Source organism: Meles meles, chromosome 16, assembly GCF_922984935.1.
Source record: "Meles meles chromosome 16, mMelMel3.1 paternal haplotype, whole genome shotgun sequence".
Lineage (NCBI taxonomy): Eukaryota > Metazoa > Chordata > Mammalia > Carnivora > Mustelidae > Meles > Meles meles.
Window position 1 is genome coordinate 55249247 of NC_060081.1, and position 17704 is coordinate 55266950.

At 45.5% G+C, this 17704-nt stretch overlaps 1 protein-coding gene across 1 annotated transcript in view; it reads right to left on the reverse strand.

The window, feature by feature from the left end:
- The window catches only part of PSMF1 (proteasome inhibitor subunit 1), a 42726-nt gene extending 25924 nt beyond the window's left edge, over nucleotides 1-16802 (reverse strand). The window contains exons 1-4 of the mRNA XM_045981415.1: nucleotides 16748-16802; nucleotides 16513-16656; nucleotides 9633-9785; nucleotides 7826-7908 (exon numbers count right to left, since the gene is read on the reverse strand). Of these exons, the coding sequence (XP_045837371.1) occupies nucleotides 7826-7908; nucleotides 9633-9785; nucleotides 16513-16641 (365 nt within the window). The 5' untranslated portion in view covers nucleotides 16642-16656; nucleotides 16748-16802. The remainder of the gene's footprint in view (nucleotides 1-7825; nucleotides 7909-9632; nucleotides 9786-16512; nucleotides 16657-16747) is intronic.
- Nucleotides 16803-17704: the final 902 nt, after the last annotated feature.

The following is a 17704-nucleotide window of genomic DNA, read 5'->3' on the forward strand; positions in this document are numbered from 1 at the left end:
ACAATCCGATTAGAAAATGGGCAAGAGACATGAACAGACACTTTGCCAAAGAAGATACACAGATGGCAAATACACACATGGAAAGATGCTCAACATCATTAGCCATTAGGGAAATACAAATTAAAACCACAATGAGATAATACTACATACCTATCAGAATACTAAAATGAAAAAGAGTAACACCATTAAATGCTGGTGAAGATGCAGAGAAATGGTATCACTCATTCACTGGTGGTAGACATGTAACACAGCACAGACAACTCTAGAAAGTCATTTGGCAGTTTCTTAAAAAACTAAACATACAACTGTCATTGTGCTCTTGGGCATTTATCACAGAGAAAGAGAATTATGTCCACACTAAAGCCTGTACCTGAATGTCCACAGCATTCAGGTATGCTTATGTCCATAGCATTCACAGTGCATATGGCATTATGCAGAGTGAGAAAAGCCAATCCCATAAGCCTAAGCTTACATACTGTATGATTCCATTTACTTAACATTTTTTTTAAGGCAGAGGTATTTTTTTAGAAGATTTTATTTAGGAGTACCTGGGTGGCTCAGAGGGTTAAGCCTCTGCCTTCAGCTCAGGTCATGATCTTAGGGTTCTGGGATCGAGTCCCACATCAGGCTCTCTGCTCAGCAGGGAGCCTGCATCCCCCTTTCTCTGCCTGCCTCTCTGCCTACTTGTGATCTCTATTTCTGTCTCAAATAAATAAATAAAATCTTCTTTTAAAAAAGATTTTATTTATTTGTCAACAAGAGCGAGAGAGTGCACAAACAGGGGGAGTGGCAGGCAGAGGGAGTAGAAGGATCCCCAGAGAGCAAGGAGCCCAATGCAGGACTCAATCCTAGGGCCCTGGGATCATGACCTGAGCTGAAGACAGACCCTTAACCAAACGAGCCACCTAGGTAGGTGTTCCTTACCATTTTTGAAATAAAATTTTAGAGATGGAGAATAAGTGGTTGCTGGGGGTTAGGGATGAGGAGGGACAGTGGGTGTGGCTATAAAAGGGCATCAGGAGGGATCCTTATCTGGGCAGCTGGGTGTCTCAGTCAGGTTAAGCATCTGACTCTAGATTTTGGCTCAGGTCATGATCATAGGGTTGAGATGGAGCCTCATGTCAGTCTCCATGCTGGAGCCTGCTTAAGATTCTCTCTCTCCTCTCTCTCCCTTTGACCCTTCCACCTCTCTCAAAAAAAGAAGAGGGATCCTTACAGTGTTAAAAAGGCTTATATCAATGTCAATATCCTAGCTGTACAGTTTTGTACAATGCGATTACTGAGGTAAAATGTATAAAGGATACAAAGAATCTCTGTATTATTTCTTACAACTGCATTTAAGACTACAATTAAGACAAAATAAAATTTTATGATTTTTTAAATTTTTAAGTAAGTTCCATGCCCAGCATACAGCACAACACAGGGCTTGAACTCATGACCCTGAGATCAAGATCTGAACTGAGCTCAAGAGTTGGGCCCTTAAACAACTGAGCCACCCAGGTGCCCCTCAAAATAAAACGTTTAATTTAAAAATACATTTTTATTATATAACCATAAGATGATTGAGAAATTTAGAGTAGATAAGTGATTTCAAATTTTCTCTCTTACAGAAGGGGGCCCAAGGAACATAAAAGAGAAAGCCCAGGGACCTCCATTTCCTGCCCCTAGCCTTTCCACCAGAACAATTTTACTTTTACCACTTTAATGTGTCAATCCTAAAGAACACTGTGAAGAAAGAGTTGGTGGTTCAAAAGTGTAACACGTGAAATGGCTTGGAAGATCTAAGGGCCTGTGGTCTCTACATCCCTACAACAATCAGGTTCTTGCTCAGAACACAGAACTTTGGGGACCTTGCTGCTTCCCTGACCAAGCTGTGTGGAAGGGGAAAATCTAAATCCTCTTTCCCTTCAATCAGATGAGCTGTGTGTTATACAGCTGGAAGGCCTCTGATCCCCTATATAGGATGTGTGTTTACTTGCAGAGTTGCGGTCTGAAATTCTCGCACAATTTCTAAGCCTTTGTAGCACTGCAATTTTGGTAGCAGCAAAAGATGGCCTATAGGCTATCATCCGGCAAGGGCAGAAATAGAAGGGGCACGGCAAAAAGGAACTGGTTTCTACTCCTTAGGAAATCAGGGTTCGCTCGGCAAGGGGCATAAATTCCCCCATAGTGTGGACAAGACAAGCCATGAACACCTGCCAAGGAGGGCTGGATGGGGGAAGGTGACTAGATATAGGCAGCTCAGTGTCGCTGACAACAGGACAGAACAAGGAGGGTGGTCCTAACGATCAGGAGGCAGATCCATACCCCAGCTCTCAGAGCCTCAGTTTCCATGGAGATGATTCCTGGTGATGAGATATTTTTCTTTGTATGTTTACTACGAGCTGCTACACCCAGTCCTGAGCACTTTGTGCTGACATCTCATTTTGTTCTCACAACACTCCAAGGTAGTATTGTTGGTTCCGCATTTCACAGTCATCAAAAACCAAAACAAAACACTCCTCGAGCACATAACCCCAACGAATTTAAATAAATAAATATATAAATGGTGACACTGTCATCATTTCTCGCAGGGCTGCTAAGAGGACTAAAGGCTGGAATAGGCATGTAGAGCCTAGCACGGGACCTGGGTTCCTGCACAGATTTCATCAACTTCTGCAATACAATTCCAGAATGAAGAAGTCAAGAGAAAGGCTCCATGTCCTTTCCTTACCCACCTTAGGGGTGCGGGGTTCACGCAATGTGCAGCGCCCACTCTGGCTGCTGTTCTGGGCTGGCCTCACTTCACTCATTCCACTGGCCACTATATGCAGAACAGACCCAGGCCCTGCCCTCAAGGAGATCACAGGCCAGGGTGGGGATGACCAACTCTACCCATAAAATACCCACGTATTAAATGCTTCAAAGGGTGATATGAAACCTCAGACGTGGTGGGTGGGCAGGAGAGGCTTCTTTGAGGAATTGAAGTTTCAATGGAAACTGAAGAAAGACTGGGAGCTGGCTGCGTGAGGAGATCGGGTACAGTGCTCTAGGCACAGGGGAGAGCCCAGAAGCCGGGCAGCGGTGCGTGTGGCACACTGGCCAAGGCACAGCCACTGGCAGGGGACGTGGTACAGGACAAGGTTGCCGGGGTGAAGCTTGAGGCCTCATCAAGGATTTTGTTCTTTATCCTAAGAGCAAACAATATTCAGTGGAGGGTTCTGAGTATTTTTCAGAGTAAAAAAAAAATTTTTTTTAATTGTGGGAAAATACATATAAAATTTACCAGCGTAACCATCTATAAGCATAGAGCTCAGTGGTGTGAGGGTGCAGATTACAGCCACCACCACTAGCCATCTTCTGAGCTACCCATCTCTCAAAACTGAAACTCTGTACCCAGGAAATAGTAACTCCCTATTCTCCCCTTACTCCCATAACTCTCCTATATCTCCCAGCCCCAGCATCCACTATTTTACTTTCTATCTCTATGAATCTGACTACTATAGGTATCTCATCTAAGCGGAATCATAACATGTTTGCTTGTGAGTGGTTTACTTTGCTTAGCATAATGTCCTCAAGGTTATTCCATGGAAGCCTATGTCCAACTCTTCCTCCCTTCTTAAAGCTGAGTAACTGTAGGTACAGACCACACTGTATGTATGTCACTGTGCGTCTCTACTACGTTCTGTTTATGCATTCATCTGTTCTAGGTATTCATGGATACGTACATGGCTTTCACCTTCTGGCTACTGTGAATAATGCTTCTATAAACATGAGTGTACAAGTATGTATTCTGGACCCTTTCAATGCTACTGGGTATATGCCCAGAAGCGGAATTCTTGGATTCTATGGTAATGTAATTTTGTGAGGAACCATAACACTGTTTTCCACAGTGGCTGCACCATTTTAAATTTCCACCAACCATGCACAAGGATTCCAATCTGTCCACATCCTGGACAATACTTGTTATTTTGTTTTGTTTTGTTTTGTTTTGTGATAGTAGCCATCCTAATGTATGGGACGTTGTATCACTGAAGGATTTCAAGCCAGGGTTTTAACCATGACCATGTTTTAAAAAGGCTGGTCCGATTTCTGTGTGGGGAATCAACTGAAGGGTGGTGAGTCGAGAAGAAGTCGGGAGCTCCTAACACAAAGGCTGCTTGGAAGAGGGGCAGAGATGAAGGGGTGGCCTTAATCATGGAAGCAGATGGTCTGCAAGTTTGAGAGGAGTGGGGTGGGTTCAAAACGGTTATTCCTGATTAGATATAATAAAATGCAACACGGTTTCTAGGCTGTTCTGATGACTTTGAATTTGCACTCACGCCAGGCTTCCTCTAAAATCAAGAAGGTCAAGGAGGATGGCAAAAAAGTCCCTACGATACAAGAAAGTGGAAATAACTGGGCCTAACCATGTAACAATTTCATTACACTTAAGGAAAAGGAGTAAGTACCCTCTGAACATAATACTCTGACTATGTACATCCTCAGCGGGACACAGCTGAATAAAAAGAACCGGAAAGAAACTGTACTTGAAACTTTATTTGGTTGATTTGTTCTTCATTGATAATGATGTAGCAGGTCAGAGACTGTGTATTTTAGGATCAAACAAATAAGTACATATGTTGATGCTGTTGGAAACTGGAGTTCTCACCAAAGAAAAGAGCTAAAGTACAGAATAAAAGAGTAAGAATCCCATGGTGTTAGATTAAAAATGAAAGCATCACTTTAAAATTTAAGAAAATAGACTTAAAGGAAAAAGATTCTAAACTCTAGGGGGCGCCTGGGTGGCTCAGTGGTTTAAGCCTCTGCCTTCGGCTCAGGTCATGATCTCAGGGTCCTGGGATCGAGTCCCGCATCGGGCTCTCTGCTCAGCAGGGAGCCTGCTTCCTCCTCTCTCTCTGCCTGCCTCTCTGCCTACTTGTGATCTCTCTCTGTCAAATAAATAAATAAAATCTTTAAAAAAAAAAAAAAAAAGATTCTAAGCTCTATTCACTCACTGAAAGGGCCTGGAAGCAATGGCATCCTTAGTATTAATGAGCATATTCAGGGCTCAGATTCTGGTTTTTAAATATGATTCCCCACTAACAGAAATCATGGCTCCTTAGAAAATCAACTGATTTCAAGGCAGGGGCAAGACAATTACAGGGTGAGGCTGGGAAATCTTACTGTGTCAGAAAGTATGAAACACTCTATGAATGACAGGTACATGTTAAAAGGACAAAGAAGGCAGCCTAAAAGGGTTCCCACTGGGCATCCAAAGAATGACAGAAATGGACCATAACTTAGAATAAAAAAGAAACTAAGTCTACACGGGTATTTAAAAAAAATAAAAATAAAGGAGACAGAAAAAATAGAAAACTTTTTTTTTAAATGATGATAAATGTAAAAAGAATGATTAAGAAAGAAAATTACTGTCTTACGTTCATCTCTGTAATAACGGACTCAGGCAAGAATCATGGATAGATGCCAAGACTGCTAGATGGAAGACTGCTAGGAAGCAGAGTACTCACGGTCTGCTGGTATAATCCTGCAGATGACTTACTGAACATAAAGGAAAACAGATGCCCTTACCAGGGAGAAAGCTGGCAGACACCAAGTGATCGCCAAGTGATCGCCAAGTGATCACTGAACAGAGTCAACGAGACAGATGTCTGCATCTGAAGTGAGACACTGAGGAGAACACAGTGTCATCTATACAATGCCCTTGTCAAAAATGATCAGTCTGAATCAAATGATGAGCAAATAACCTAATAAATCTGACTGCTAGGAAACAATCTGAACATTCTACATGATAATGGATCTGGAGTCTTCAAAAATACCAAGGCCGTGGAAAACAAACATCTAGGAAACTGTTCTGGATTCAAGGGAATTAAAGGGCCATGATGATAAATGCAATTATGGGATCTTTGGTTGGGTAAGAAAAAAACCCTCAAAACCAAAAAACCCAAAGACTAGCTAAAAAGGACACTCCAGGATGACGGCAGAAATATCAGCATGGATGACGGCAGAAATATCAGCATGGACTGCATATTCAGTGATACTCCTGCGTCCGTGCTACGCTTCCCGAGTGTGACCACTGTGCTAATGTCATACAGGAGGACGCCCTCATCCGAACAAGGAGATAAAGATGCTGCTGGAGTATTTAGGGGTGAAGGTTCACAAAGTCTGGAGATAAATCTCAGCTGGTTCAAGAACAAAGAGCACACAGAAAAATTAAGCAAATGTGGTAAAACATTAAAAACTGGTAAATCTAAGTGACAGGCATATGGGCGTTCACCATATTTTTGCAAACCATCTTTTCTGTGGGGTAGCAAATTTCAAAATAAAGTCAAGAGGGGGCACCTGGGTGGCTCAGTGGGTTAAAGCCTCTGCCTTCAACTCAGGTCATGATCCCAGGGTCCTGGGATCGAGCTCCGCATCAGGCCCTCTGCTCATCAGGGAGCCTCCTTCCTCCTCACTCTCTACCTGCCTTTCTGCCACTTGTGATCTCTGTCTGTCAAATAAATAAATAAAATCTTTAAAAAAAAAATAAAAATAAATAAATAAAGTCAAGAGAATGAGAAAATAAGCCAGAAAGGGAAAAAATCTTTGCAAAACATATATGATAAAATATCATTACCCAAAATACACAAAGAACTCTTAAAACTTAACAGCAAGAGAATAAACAATACTAAAAAATGGGCCAGAGATCTAGACGAACACCTCACCAAAGAAGATATGGGGATGGAAAATAAGCATATGAAAAGACGCTCCAAGTCGTGTGTTATTTGGTAACTGTAAATTAAAACAAGATACTACACGCTTATTAGAATGGCCAAATCTGAAAAACTAACACCACCAAATGCTGACAAGGATGTAGAGCAACAGGAACACTCAGACATTGTTGATGGGAATGTGAAATGGTACTGCCACCATGGAAAACAGCAGGGCAGGTTCTTACAAAGAGAAACATGTTGGAGGCTCCTGGGTGGCTCAGTTGGTTACGTGTCTGCCTTCAGCTCAGGTCACGATCCCAGGGTCCTAGGATTAAGCCCCACATCATGTCCGGCTTCCTGCTCAGTGGGGAGCCTGTTTCTTCCTCTCCCTCTGCCCCGCCTTCTTGTTCACTTGCTCTATCTCAAATAAATAAAATCTTTAAAAAGAAAAAAAAAAGTGAACACTCCCACACACACTGCCAACAATGAACCTGAATGTAAACCATGGAATGCGGGTGAGAACGTGTACTGATGCAGGTACTTCCATTATAACACATGTACAGAATGCTGATGGTGGAGGTGGGAGTGGAGGGGGAAGTGTTCACGGGAACTCTGCACTAGCTGTTCGATTTTGCTGTTAACCTAAAGCTGCTCTAAAAAATAAAGTTCATTTAAAAGAAAAAGTTGGAGGTGGAGGTAGGCACACCTTTGCTCCAGGAGCCCACTGTAACTGACCCCACTGGCCTGACTCCACTTCTCCCCTGGAGCCACTGCAGCACTTGTGGACCCTCGCTTCTATCATTGTACTTCACATAGCATTTCCCATGTGAATCTTCTCTTAAATTAAAAATAGAAAAGAGAATTTAGATCTTGCAGATAATCTAATCCCATTTCCTCATTTCACAGATGAGGACACGGAGGTCAAGAGAAATAAAATGTCCAAGTTAAGAGGTCTGAGACCTAAGTCTCCAGACTCCTGCTCTACTGCTCCCTGCCTTGTAGCTGACTGCCTTCATGACCTAGTACTGGAAGTGACCGTGCCCAGAAGACAAAGATCATTTTATTAACCTTTCTTGACTCTCTGGACTTCTCCACCCATTCCATTATTTCTCTCTTCTTTTTCCCAGGGAAAAGCCATCACTTAGAAGTACCTGTGGAAGTCAGCCAGGTGTTCTGAATCGATATAATCATCCAAATTCAGGGTCAAATCTGATACCTGCTGTGACCCACTTTCCTAGAAAAATGAAAACAGAAAACAAGAGACTGGGGATATTTCTGGGCTAATGGGAGAATAGTTAAATACTCGGGTTAAAGAAATATACATACACAAAGAAACATACCAGGAATGTCTGTAGTATGTGGAATACCCTTCCGGTGCTTGGGGTCGGCTCTGATTTAGAAAGATCACCTTTCTGAGGCTGAGGCCAGTAAACTTACTTGTCAGGCTCTTTTGCGGCATGGGCACAGGCATGTCACAAATGGATGCACATCCTTGACTTGGAGGTGGGCAACATGGAAAAGCAGGCCCAACAAAGGGTAGATGTCTTGCTCACAAGGGCAGCAGCAGAGGCATCAGCAGCTCATGAGAAGGTGCTCCAGGGTCCACAGCCCAAGCCAGCACCTCATGCCTGGGGCAGTGGCAGAAGTGGTTTTCATGGTGTGCTTCTGAGCACTGTCTTGAAAGCCCAGCCTTGAACCTGTTTCTCCAGCCCTCCCAACAATTCAATGGCTATCCCAGTTCTTTTAATAAACCAAATCTGTTTAAGTAACTTGAGGGAATTTTGTTATTTATAACTAAGAACTCTGTCTGATACATGATGTATGTCTTTGTCAAAACAGAAAGGGTAAGATGAACATAGGGGAAGGGAAGGAAAAATAAGATTAAAAACAGAGAGAGAGGCAAACCATAAGAACTCTTAACTCCAGGGAACAAACTGAGGGTTGCTGGAGAGGAGGTCAGTGGGGGGATGGGGTAACTGGGAGACAAATATTAAGGAGGGCATGTGATGTAATGAGCACCTGGTGTTATACACAACTGATAAATCACTGAATTCTACCTCTGAAATAATAATACAGCACAAGTTAATAATACAGCATATGTTAACTAAACTGAATTTAAATAAGGGGAAAAAAACCAGAAAGGGATAAATTATGGTACTATAAAATACTACATACTAGTTAAAATGAATAAGGTGTATCTACATGCATTCCCATGTAAAGACCCCCAAAATATATTGAGTGAAAAAGCCAGGTACAGTGCAATACAGATTGCATGCTACTTTCATATGAGCACACAGAGACAATGAGGACTAACTTAACAGGAGAGTCACTGCCCTTGGGGGGCTTAAGATAAACATCAAATCAAAGGACAACTAAGTACATAATTACAAACTGTGGTCAGGACCAGCAAGGAAATAAAATGATGAAGTAGAGAGAGATAATTTAGATTTTTCTGGCAGGTGAAGAGTAGGTAGTCAGAACCACACTTTTTGAGAAAGTGAAAAATGAGAAGGGGTCCGCAGGAGCTGAAGGGAGGAGGGCGTGTGTGAGGAAGCCCACAGTGGTGGGAGAGTTTTCCTCCCCTGGAAACAAGACATGTAAGGGCACTAGGATAGCAGAGAGCTAGGTTTATCTAAAGAACTAAAAGTAGCCCCCACTCGGGCCTACAGTAAGCTTTTTTCCTTCCCTGTTGTCATCGAAAGGATGATTTGCATAATCATTTACATAATCATTCCCCTGTGATGAAGTACTCCCCCTTGGTAATACCAGAAGGTAAACATCTTTGAGCACAAAGCTTTTCTATATGGAGGATTCCTATCTTAGTTCCAGAAGTAGGGTCACTGGGTAAAGTCCTCACAAACATTTAAGACTCTTGATCTGTACTGTTAAATGGGCTGATCAAAGGTGATCCCAATGTCCGCTCCCACCAGCAGGTGCCAACATGTCCCTGAGACTCACCAGCACATTGATGATCATGCTGTTCTCCACGGTGACAGCCTTCACAAGGAGCTGTCTGGACCCATCCTTAGACTCATACCGGAGGACATATAGGTCTTTACTGCTATTCCATTCGGCCGGCAGCAGTTCTGACTTCTTATCGTTGGGACCTGGCTGAGAAGACACCGAGGTTGAGAAGAAGATCACAACCTCAGAACACAGAGGTATGAAGGACCTTGAAGATAACCTAATTCCATTTACTCATTTCACAGACAAGGACATGGAGGTCAAGAGAAATAAAATGTCCAAGTTAGAGGTCTGGGACTCCTGCTCCAGTGCTCCCTCCCTTGTAGCTGACTGCCTTCATGACCCAGTCCTGAACCTGTCCAGAATCTGCAGCCTTGGTTTGGTAAGAATCTCCTCTCCACCCCCCTGCCAAGAATAAAGCCAATCGCCTGAAGGGATGCTGTGAAATTCCAAAACTGTTTTTCTAAGTTCAGGACCTGAACTAAGTTCAGGACCATCGGCAAGAGAAGCACCAAAGCGTTGACAAAAAATAAAGATCCTAGTGTGCTCCCCTCCAGACTACTGCAGTGGGTTCCCACAAATGACTGACAGTTTTCACACACACACACACACACACACACACACACACACACTCAACGGAGCACATGTACAAGAGAAAACATCAGTGCACACCTATGTGCCTCCTGCTTCAGAAACAAACCACCACCACTGCCAATGCCTTAAGCAGGGTACTCCTAATCAATCTCTTACTCCTCTCACGGGTAATCGCCACTCTGTTATTTTTTAAAACGTCTTTACTTTTCCTTATAGCTGTATTACTACATATGCCACCCTAAAAGATGCACTGCTTCAGGTCTGTTTGAATTTACGGAAACAGCATCACCTTTATCACTTCCTTTTTCATTGGAGACTGTGAGGTTTCGCTGTGTCGACACATTTAACCACACACGGTCCACTACCTAGCGCTCTGGCAGCACAGCTCACAGCTATGCGGTGCGGTGCTGTACAAGCTGCCAGGTACACACTCACTTGTTGATGCCTATGTGGACGGTGCAGAGGTTCGCTGTTACAAACGCTGCTGCTAGGAACACTTGTGTACACACCTGCTGGTGCACAGGTGGATAAACTTCTGCAGAGTATGTGTGGGGAAAGAACTTTCAATCTGTAAGATAAAGTCAAACCGTCTCGCGAAGAGGTACTGATTTACACTTCCACGTGGCAGGGGTCTCCTCAGAGTTCCCTGTGGTCAGCAACATTGTCACTGCCCAACTTTAAAATTTGTGCCCACCTGGTGGGTGTAAAAATGCATCCCTGTGAGTTGTGAGGTCTTCTTTTTCCTTTTAAACCATCCTAGGACTTCCCTTTTACACACAATAAAGTTTGCAAAATCATCTTTAAATTATTTCTATAGGAAAAGGTAACAGAGTAATTTTCAGGTGGGGAAAGACCTCTTAAGATCCATGAAAAAAAATAATACTGTCTTTGAGACTGTTCCCCAAACTGAAAGCTTCTGTTCAACAACAGACACTGCAACGTTAACACGCAGCCGCAGGCCAGGACGAGATGTCTGCCATGGCTACAGATGAAAAAGAATGGATAACTAGCACGTTAAGGGAATGCCTGGAAAATGAACAATAAAAATTGGGAACCCATTTGGAAAACTGGCAAAAGATATGAACGAGCAAAAGAGCAAGCAGATAACGGTATACAGAGGGCTGTTCAACTTCACCAGCACTCAGACAAGTGCAGGCTGACACCGTGAGGTTCCATGTCACACCCGTCTCACTGGTAATCATCCATTTCTCTATTCCTCGTGGCCACTTACACTGCTGCAAACCCTCTGGAAAGGAGTCTGGCAGCATGTGGTACACTCGGGTAAGCAGACACCCAGGGACCCCAAACCTCCATTCCTGGAGGAGACCCTGTGCACAAAGACATGGGAGACATCACAACCTTGCCATGAATACCAAAGTGGAGGTGAAATGAAAAAATATGCTCATGCTGGAATACTATGTAGAAGTGAGAAAGAACAAACTAGATCAAACTGTAGCATTACAGATAGGGTAAAAAATATAACTTAAAATGCAACTTAAAAACTGTAACTTAAGAGGCACCTGGATGGCTCAGTCTATTGGGAGCCTGACTCCTGATTTCAGCTCAGGTCTTGATCTCTTGATCTCAGGGTCATGAGTTCAAGCCTCACATTGGGATCCAAACTGGGCTAGGATCCTACTTAAAAAAAATGTGTGTGTGTGTGTGTGTGTGTGTGTGTTTACGTGTATATATATTTGTATTTATATGTGTATATATATACACACACATACATACATACACACATATGTAGAGAACTTAAATTTTTCTTAGAAGTTAAGAAAAAATGTAATTTACAGCCTGGTACCATTTATGTAAAAAAATTTTAAAACACATGAAAATAAGCCGTGTATTTTTTTCATGTATACCTACTTATATGGCTGAACACGAAGCAAAGTGGATTGGGAAGCTTTGTACTCAGGAGAATATGCTGGGAGGAATTGGACTAAAGATGAAGAACCAGGACGCTTGGGTGGCTCAGTTGGCCAAGCCGCTGCCTTCGGCTCAGGTCATGATCCCAAAGTCCTGGGATCAAGTCCCACATGAGGCTCCTTGCTCCCTGCTCAGTGGGGAGCCTGCTTCTCTCTCTGCCTCTGCCTGACACTATGCCTGCTTGTGCGTGCGTGCTCTCTCTCTCTGACAAAATAAATAAATAAATAAATAAATAAATAAATATCTTTACAATAAAAAGATGAAGAACAGCAGCAAAAGACAAAGGTCCACCACCAAGGACAATGGGAGGCCAAGAGTAGGGGGCCTCTCCCCTTTGGTCACCCTTGGTGCTTGGGAATCCAACGGGGGAAGTGGTCCCAAATACAATGCAAGATGTTGCAACTGTCATGGTTTAAAAGCTGGCTGGATGACAAGGAAATTCACAAGCCTGAAGCAAAGAAATGAGAGTGAGGAAAAACAAAAGTGAAAGTACTCAAACCAGTCTGCCAAAAGAAACAATCCCTCACCTCCAACTTAGTACATTTCCTGTAACAGGTTTAGTGGATTCAAGGTTTCCTTTGGAAGTTTAGATTTTGATAATGTGCCTTGTCTTTGTTCTGTCCGAGGCCTCTGAATTTCTATGTATATCCTCTGCATATAGCATCTGACCCACCAGAATTTTCCTTGGAATATAGATAATTTGGTCTGCTCACTCTTTCACAAACTCTGGCCTCTAGGGCTCTTTTGCCCCAGAGTCAGGTGAAGCTGATACCTCTTGCTGCAGGGGAACTGATGGTCCCAGCCCAAGGGCTGCCCTGATATGGGGAAAACAGATGGGACTAAGAGGGACTGGCCCTGGTGATATCAGGCCAAATTTGGCATTTCAACTGTTCTGGGCCCTGACATTAGATATCAGGGCCCCCAGAAAGCTGCAACTGGAAAGTAGCCAAAGCATATGATTGTGTGGTTTAATACCCTCAGATGAAAAATTTAAGGGCTCAGAGGAGCTGAGAACTGCCTAAGGTCACAGTAAGTCAGATGCAGAGCTGGGTTTGGCATTCAGAGCTCCTGGTTGCTTGGTATATGGCTGGAGATTTTTCCCAGCTAGATCCACTAGACTGGCCCCAAAAGAGTAAAGATAGTTGTCCACTTAGTCCACCCCAGTCCTGGGGCTGGAAGGATTCTTCAGTGGCCATGATTTCATCCCTGGGTCTCTGGGCTAAAACGCACTCAAAGAAACACAAACAGATCATTTTGGGCATTCCCTCTCTTTTACCATAACTTTTAAATTCCTACAACAGAAAACAAAATTCTCAACCTTACATCTATAGCCTTCTATAACCTCCTGTCACCTAACCCCCTTACCACCTCTGTAAAGCTCTTAGGAGGAGTGGTACTGACTCCAAAAAGGTAATTCAAATTCAAATACTGGATTTTTATTGAAGCCAGTGGCCTCACTGCTCTTCTAACCAAGGTTTACATACACAACTGCTCTGTGTGCACAGGACAACATAAAATCAAAGAGAAAAACAGCCAATTCAGCTTTCTATTTAATAGTCAATATACTGTATGATGAAGCACATACTTCTGGGAACTTCCTCTCTCCTTATCACCCCTACAAGGATGGGGCACAGGAGGAGGATGGAGAGGCAACATAACTATTCTCTGAGCATGGTAAATACTTTTGGTCTCAGCGGAGTCTGCTGGTCCCAGGCCAGAAAATTAAACCCTCTCTTAAATAAACTCATAGATGCCTCTCTAAAGGGCTTCTACTCCCACAGAAGCTGACTCAGCAGAAGTCAGAGGAGGACAAGTACAACCTGGGCCTGAGGAGCTCTTCAGGGAAAGGGCACAGAAGCAAAAAGACACACCAGGGAGCAATACGAACACCCAGCCCCAGAAGGCGTGCATGATTTAGCGCTGGGGTAGACAGACAGACAGTGGACAGTGCCTTTCAAAACCCTCCCCACCCTCTCTGGCTTCCTGCCAGATATCTGGGGTCTGCATCTTTTTCTGGCCGGCATGAACTCAGTTAAGTGGCACCATGAACAGAGTGGAATTAGATGGATCTTTAGGAATCGGTCAAGGATCTTTTATGTCTTTTTAATCAGTATTAAAATGAGATTGTCTTCTTTTTGCACATTTCACCTGAAAAATTGGGACCCAGAGTATTTGGCAAGGGCATGATGCCAAAGGAGGCAATGACCTATATGAACTGATGTCCCTAAGCATCAGAATAGCTCAGAGCTTCAGACAGGTATGTGAAGGGACGGGTGGTGGGAGCAGAGCTGCAGTGCTGTTATGTCCCTGTGAAATGGGGAGAAGAGAAGGAGTCACAGAGGGCCTCAGTAACAAGTTCCTGTTCGGGGGAGAGATTCCAACTACATCAGAGCAGTAGCTAGCTGGGAGTAAACAAGGTGAGGTCCACGAGGGGCAGAGAGCAGGGCAGACCTGTTAGATCTGAAGGACCGGGCAAGGGGTAGGGGGAACTGAGGGCCCATGGACAAGCCCCAAGGGCAAGAACAAGTAAGTCTTCCTCCCCTCTCCAATCCCACTGCACTCCATGCCATTCTATACGTCCGCTTCCTGGACTTCCCAGGCAAAGGTGAAATGAAATGACTGGGGCAAGTGAGAGAGTCATTCAGGATTGGAAAGGTGAAGTGAGGCAAGTGAGGAAACAAAGTCTCTGTTGGGGACACTATACACTGAGCAGGAGCCCAACACTCATGAGTGCAGACCCCATCTCTACCGGGTCCCAAGGCCTGAGATGTTGAAAGGCAGGGTAAGTGGAATGCAGTGCAGGATGGGCAGAAAGACCAAGAATAGAGCAATTTGGGAGGAAAACGTAGTTCCTGCTTCCAAGGTGTGTGTGTGAGGCCCCTTCTTTTCCAGCCTTATATCCAGTCCTAGATTCTATAAGAGGGAACAAGGATGTGTGAGCCTGGAGAGGGGTGGGGATAGGGGATGCTAAGTGTGTATCTGGGGTCCCTGTGAGATACCTGAGGTCTGGGATCGGGCTGGGGGGGGGGAGGGGAAGCCAAATATCCACAACAGTTCTTATCCTTCTCATGTGACTCCTGTTGGTGGGCGTTAAGCATGAGAGGGGGTGGTTGTTTTGCTCACTGCTCTAAAGGACAGAGGAAAGGAAGTGGCTGGCTCTCAGGGCTCAGGATGTGTAAACTGTTTGAGGAGGGATCCTTAAGCTCCGTGCCAGGAGAGGAAAATTTAGGACACTGGATGTACATCTGAGAAACTAAGAAAGGATTAGGGAGTTTGAGAACTGAAGTAGTGAGAAATGAGAATAAGGTTAAAATCTTACCATAAGAGATGCAAGGGGTGAGATGAGACGCCCTACTCCCCAGAGCTGATACTGGTTTTGAGGGTGAGAAGAAGGTGACAATGAGGGGCAGGCTAGGAATCCTGTGTGTATGTGGGGTGTGTGGCTGGGAGGATATTTTCCCTGATAAAGTAGAAGAGAACTGAAGGGGCAGAAAGGGGGCCAGGCCCAGTTCTCACCGGAAGCTAATGTGCAGGATGCTGTGGAAGGTGAAAGTCACCGGCAAGGGAAAGGGAAGATGAACAAAGTTTCCCCCAAATAATTACACAATAGGCAGGGCCCAGCAGTCCTGGGGGATCTGTGGATGTGACAAGCCCCCCAGCTTGGAGGGGGGCAGAGCCTGAGGATGGGAGAGTGGGAGGGGGGCTGACCCTGTAGGTTCAGCTGTTGGGGAGGAAACCTTACCAGGTTCTCACATCCAGGGTGCAAGGGTGTACCTGTGGGGCGGTGCGGGAGGGTGGCTGTTTCCCAGAACCTGAGCTGGGGATGGCAGCGGTTGAGTGGGCTGCATTGGGCCCTTCAGTAAAGGGTGAAAGGTGTGTGTGCTCTCTGGGCCACTGCTGAGGAGTGAAGGAAGGGTCCCTGAGTGGGGCGGAGCAGAAAGCTTGCGGGTATAAGCGCGCCTGGATTCAAATGATCCGGTGGAAGCCCAAGTTGAGTACCATCCCCCCGGCCCCGCCACTGTGTAGGAAGGAGCTTGGCGGAGTTCAGGCAGGTGAGGGGCGCTCAGGGGAGCTAAGCCCCGTCTCAGTGTCGGTCCACACGATTCTGGCCTGGGAGGCTGCCAGGCTGTGCCGAAGCGAGCTTCTCTAAGTTTCCAAATCAAGCTGCCCCAGCTGTGTTGTGAGGGGCGCTGGGCCGGGCCAGCAGAGCAGCTCCCCGACCCGCACACCAAATCGAAGGTACCAGGAGCCCCAGGGCCGGGACTCGGGCGGAGGAGCGTCGGGCGCTTGGATCCGGGCAGAAGACACCTCACCCCCACCACCCTGGCCCCGGGCCCGCTCTTTGGAGTACCTGGTCGCCGACACCCAAGGCGTAGTAGCCGTGCGTCACCACCTCCCAGTGCAGAAAGCAGATGAGCGCGTCCTGCGCGCAGGTGATGGCCGGCGCCGCCGACGCGTACAGTACCTCCAAGCCCGCCATGGGCACCCCAGGCTCCTGCGGGCGGAGGAAGAAAGGGACACAGTGCGGTGAGCCCACTCGGCCCTGCGACGGCTGAAGACTCCCTCCGCTACTCCACCAGGCCCACCTGCGGCCAAAATGGAGACGCCCGGGGGCGGAGCGCGGCCGCCGGAAGTAGCTCCAATTCGGCTCAGTAGCGCGAATGAGCCGGCTGGAAACTAGAGCAGGGCACTTAAGGGTTCCGCCAGGCAACCTGCGGGCGGGGCGGGGCGGGGACGGGCGGGGCGGGGCGGGGCGGGGCTCTTTCAAGCGGAAATCCCGCTTTTCCAGGTGGCTGGAGGGACTGCCACAGGCAGTACGTTAAATAAGGTCACCAGGAGAGGCCACCTTGCTCTGAGCCACAGACTTCTCATCCGCAGAACGTGGGCATATGTTGTGGCGAGAGAGTTTATGAGATACGGCTGAAATATATTCATAATAGTTGGCACTATGCAGTTGGCACGTGATTCTAAATGCGTACTTGATTGAACTCATTAATTTAATCCTCACGACCCGACCCTATAAAGTTGGTATTAATGATAGCCCCATTTTCTAGAGGGGTGAATTTGACCGCCATGACACAGCCAGCCAGTGCGTGGCCGACATGGTGCCAGAACCTAACAGTCTGGCTCCCAGGACAACGTTTGTGTGCTAGATCCTGTGCCCAAACCTTTACACCACCCTATCAACAATTCCGTGAGTTATGGCCCATTATCATCCCCATTTTGCAGATGACAAAACCAGCTCAGAGAACTGAAGCTGCTTCCTCCAAGAAGACAAAAATCTGCTGCTGGGAGAGCTGGAGCTCCTAATCTACTACCAAATTTCAATCATTTGCCTGTCTCTGTGGTTTTTACTACCTATTATTCTTTCCACACATTTCTCAAATCCACTTTTTGTTTTTGCTCAAATTAATTTAGTTTTCCCCTCCCAGTCAGCACCCTGTGGCAAGCCACCATCATCTCTCAAATGGATGACTGCATCAGCTTCTGAACCACCCTAGTTCATCTCTGTCTCCCGAAAGTCTGTTCTACACTCTGCATCT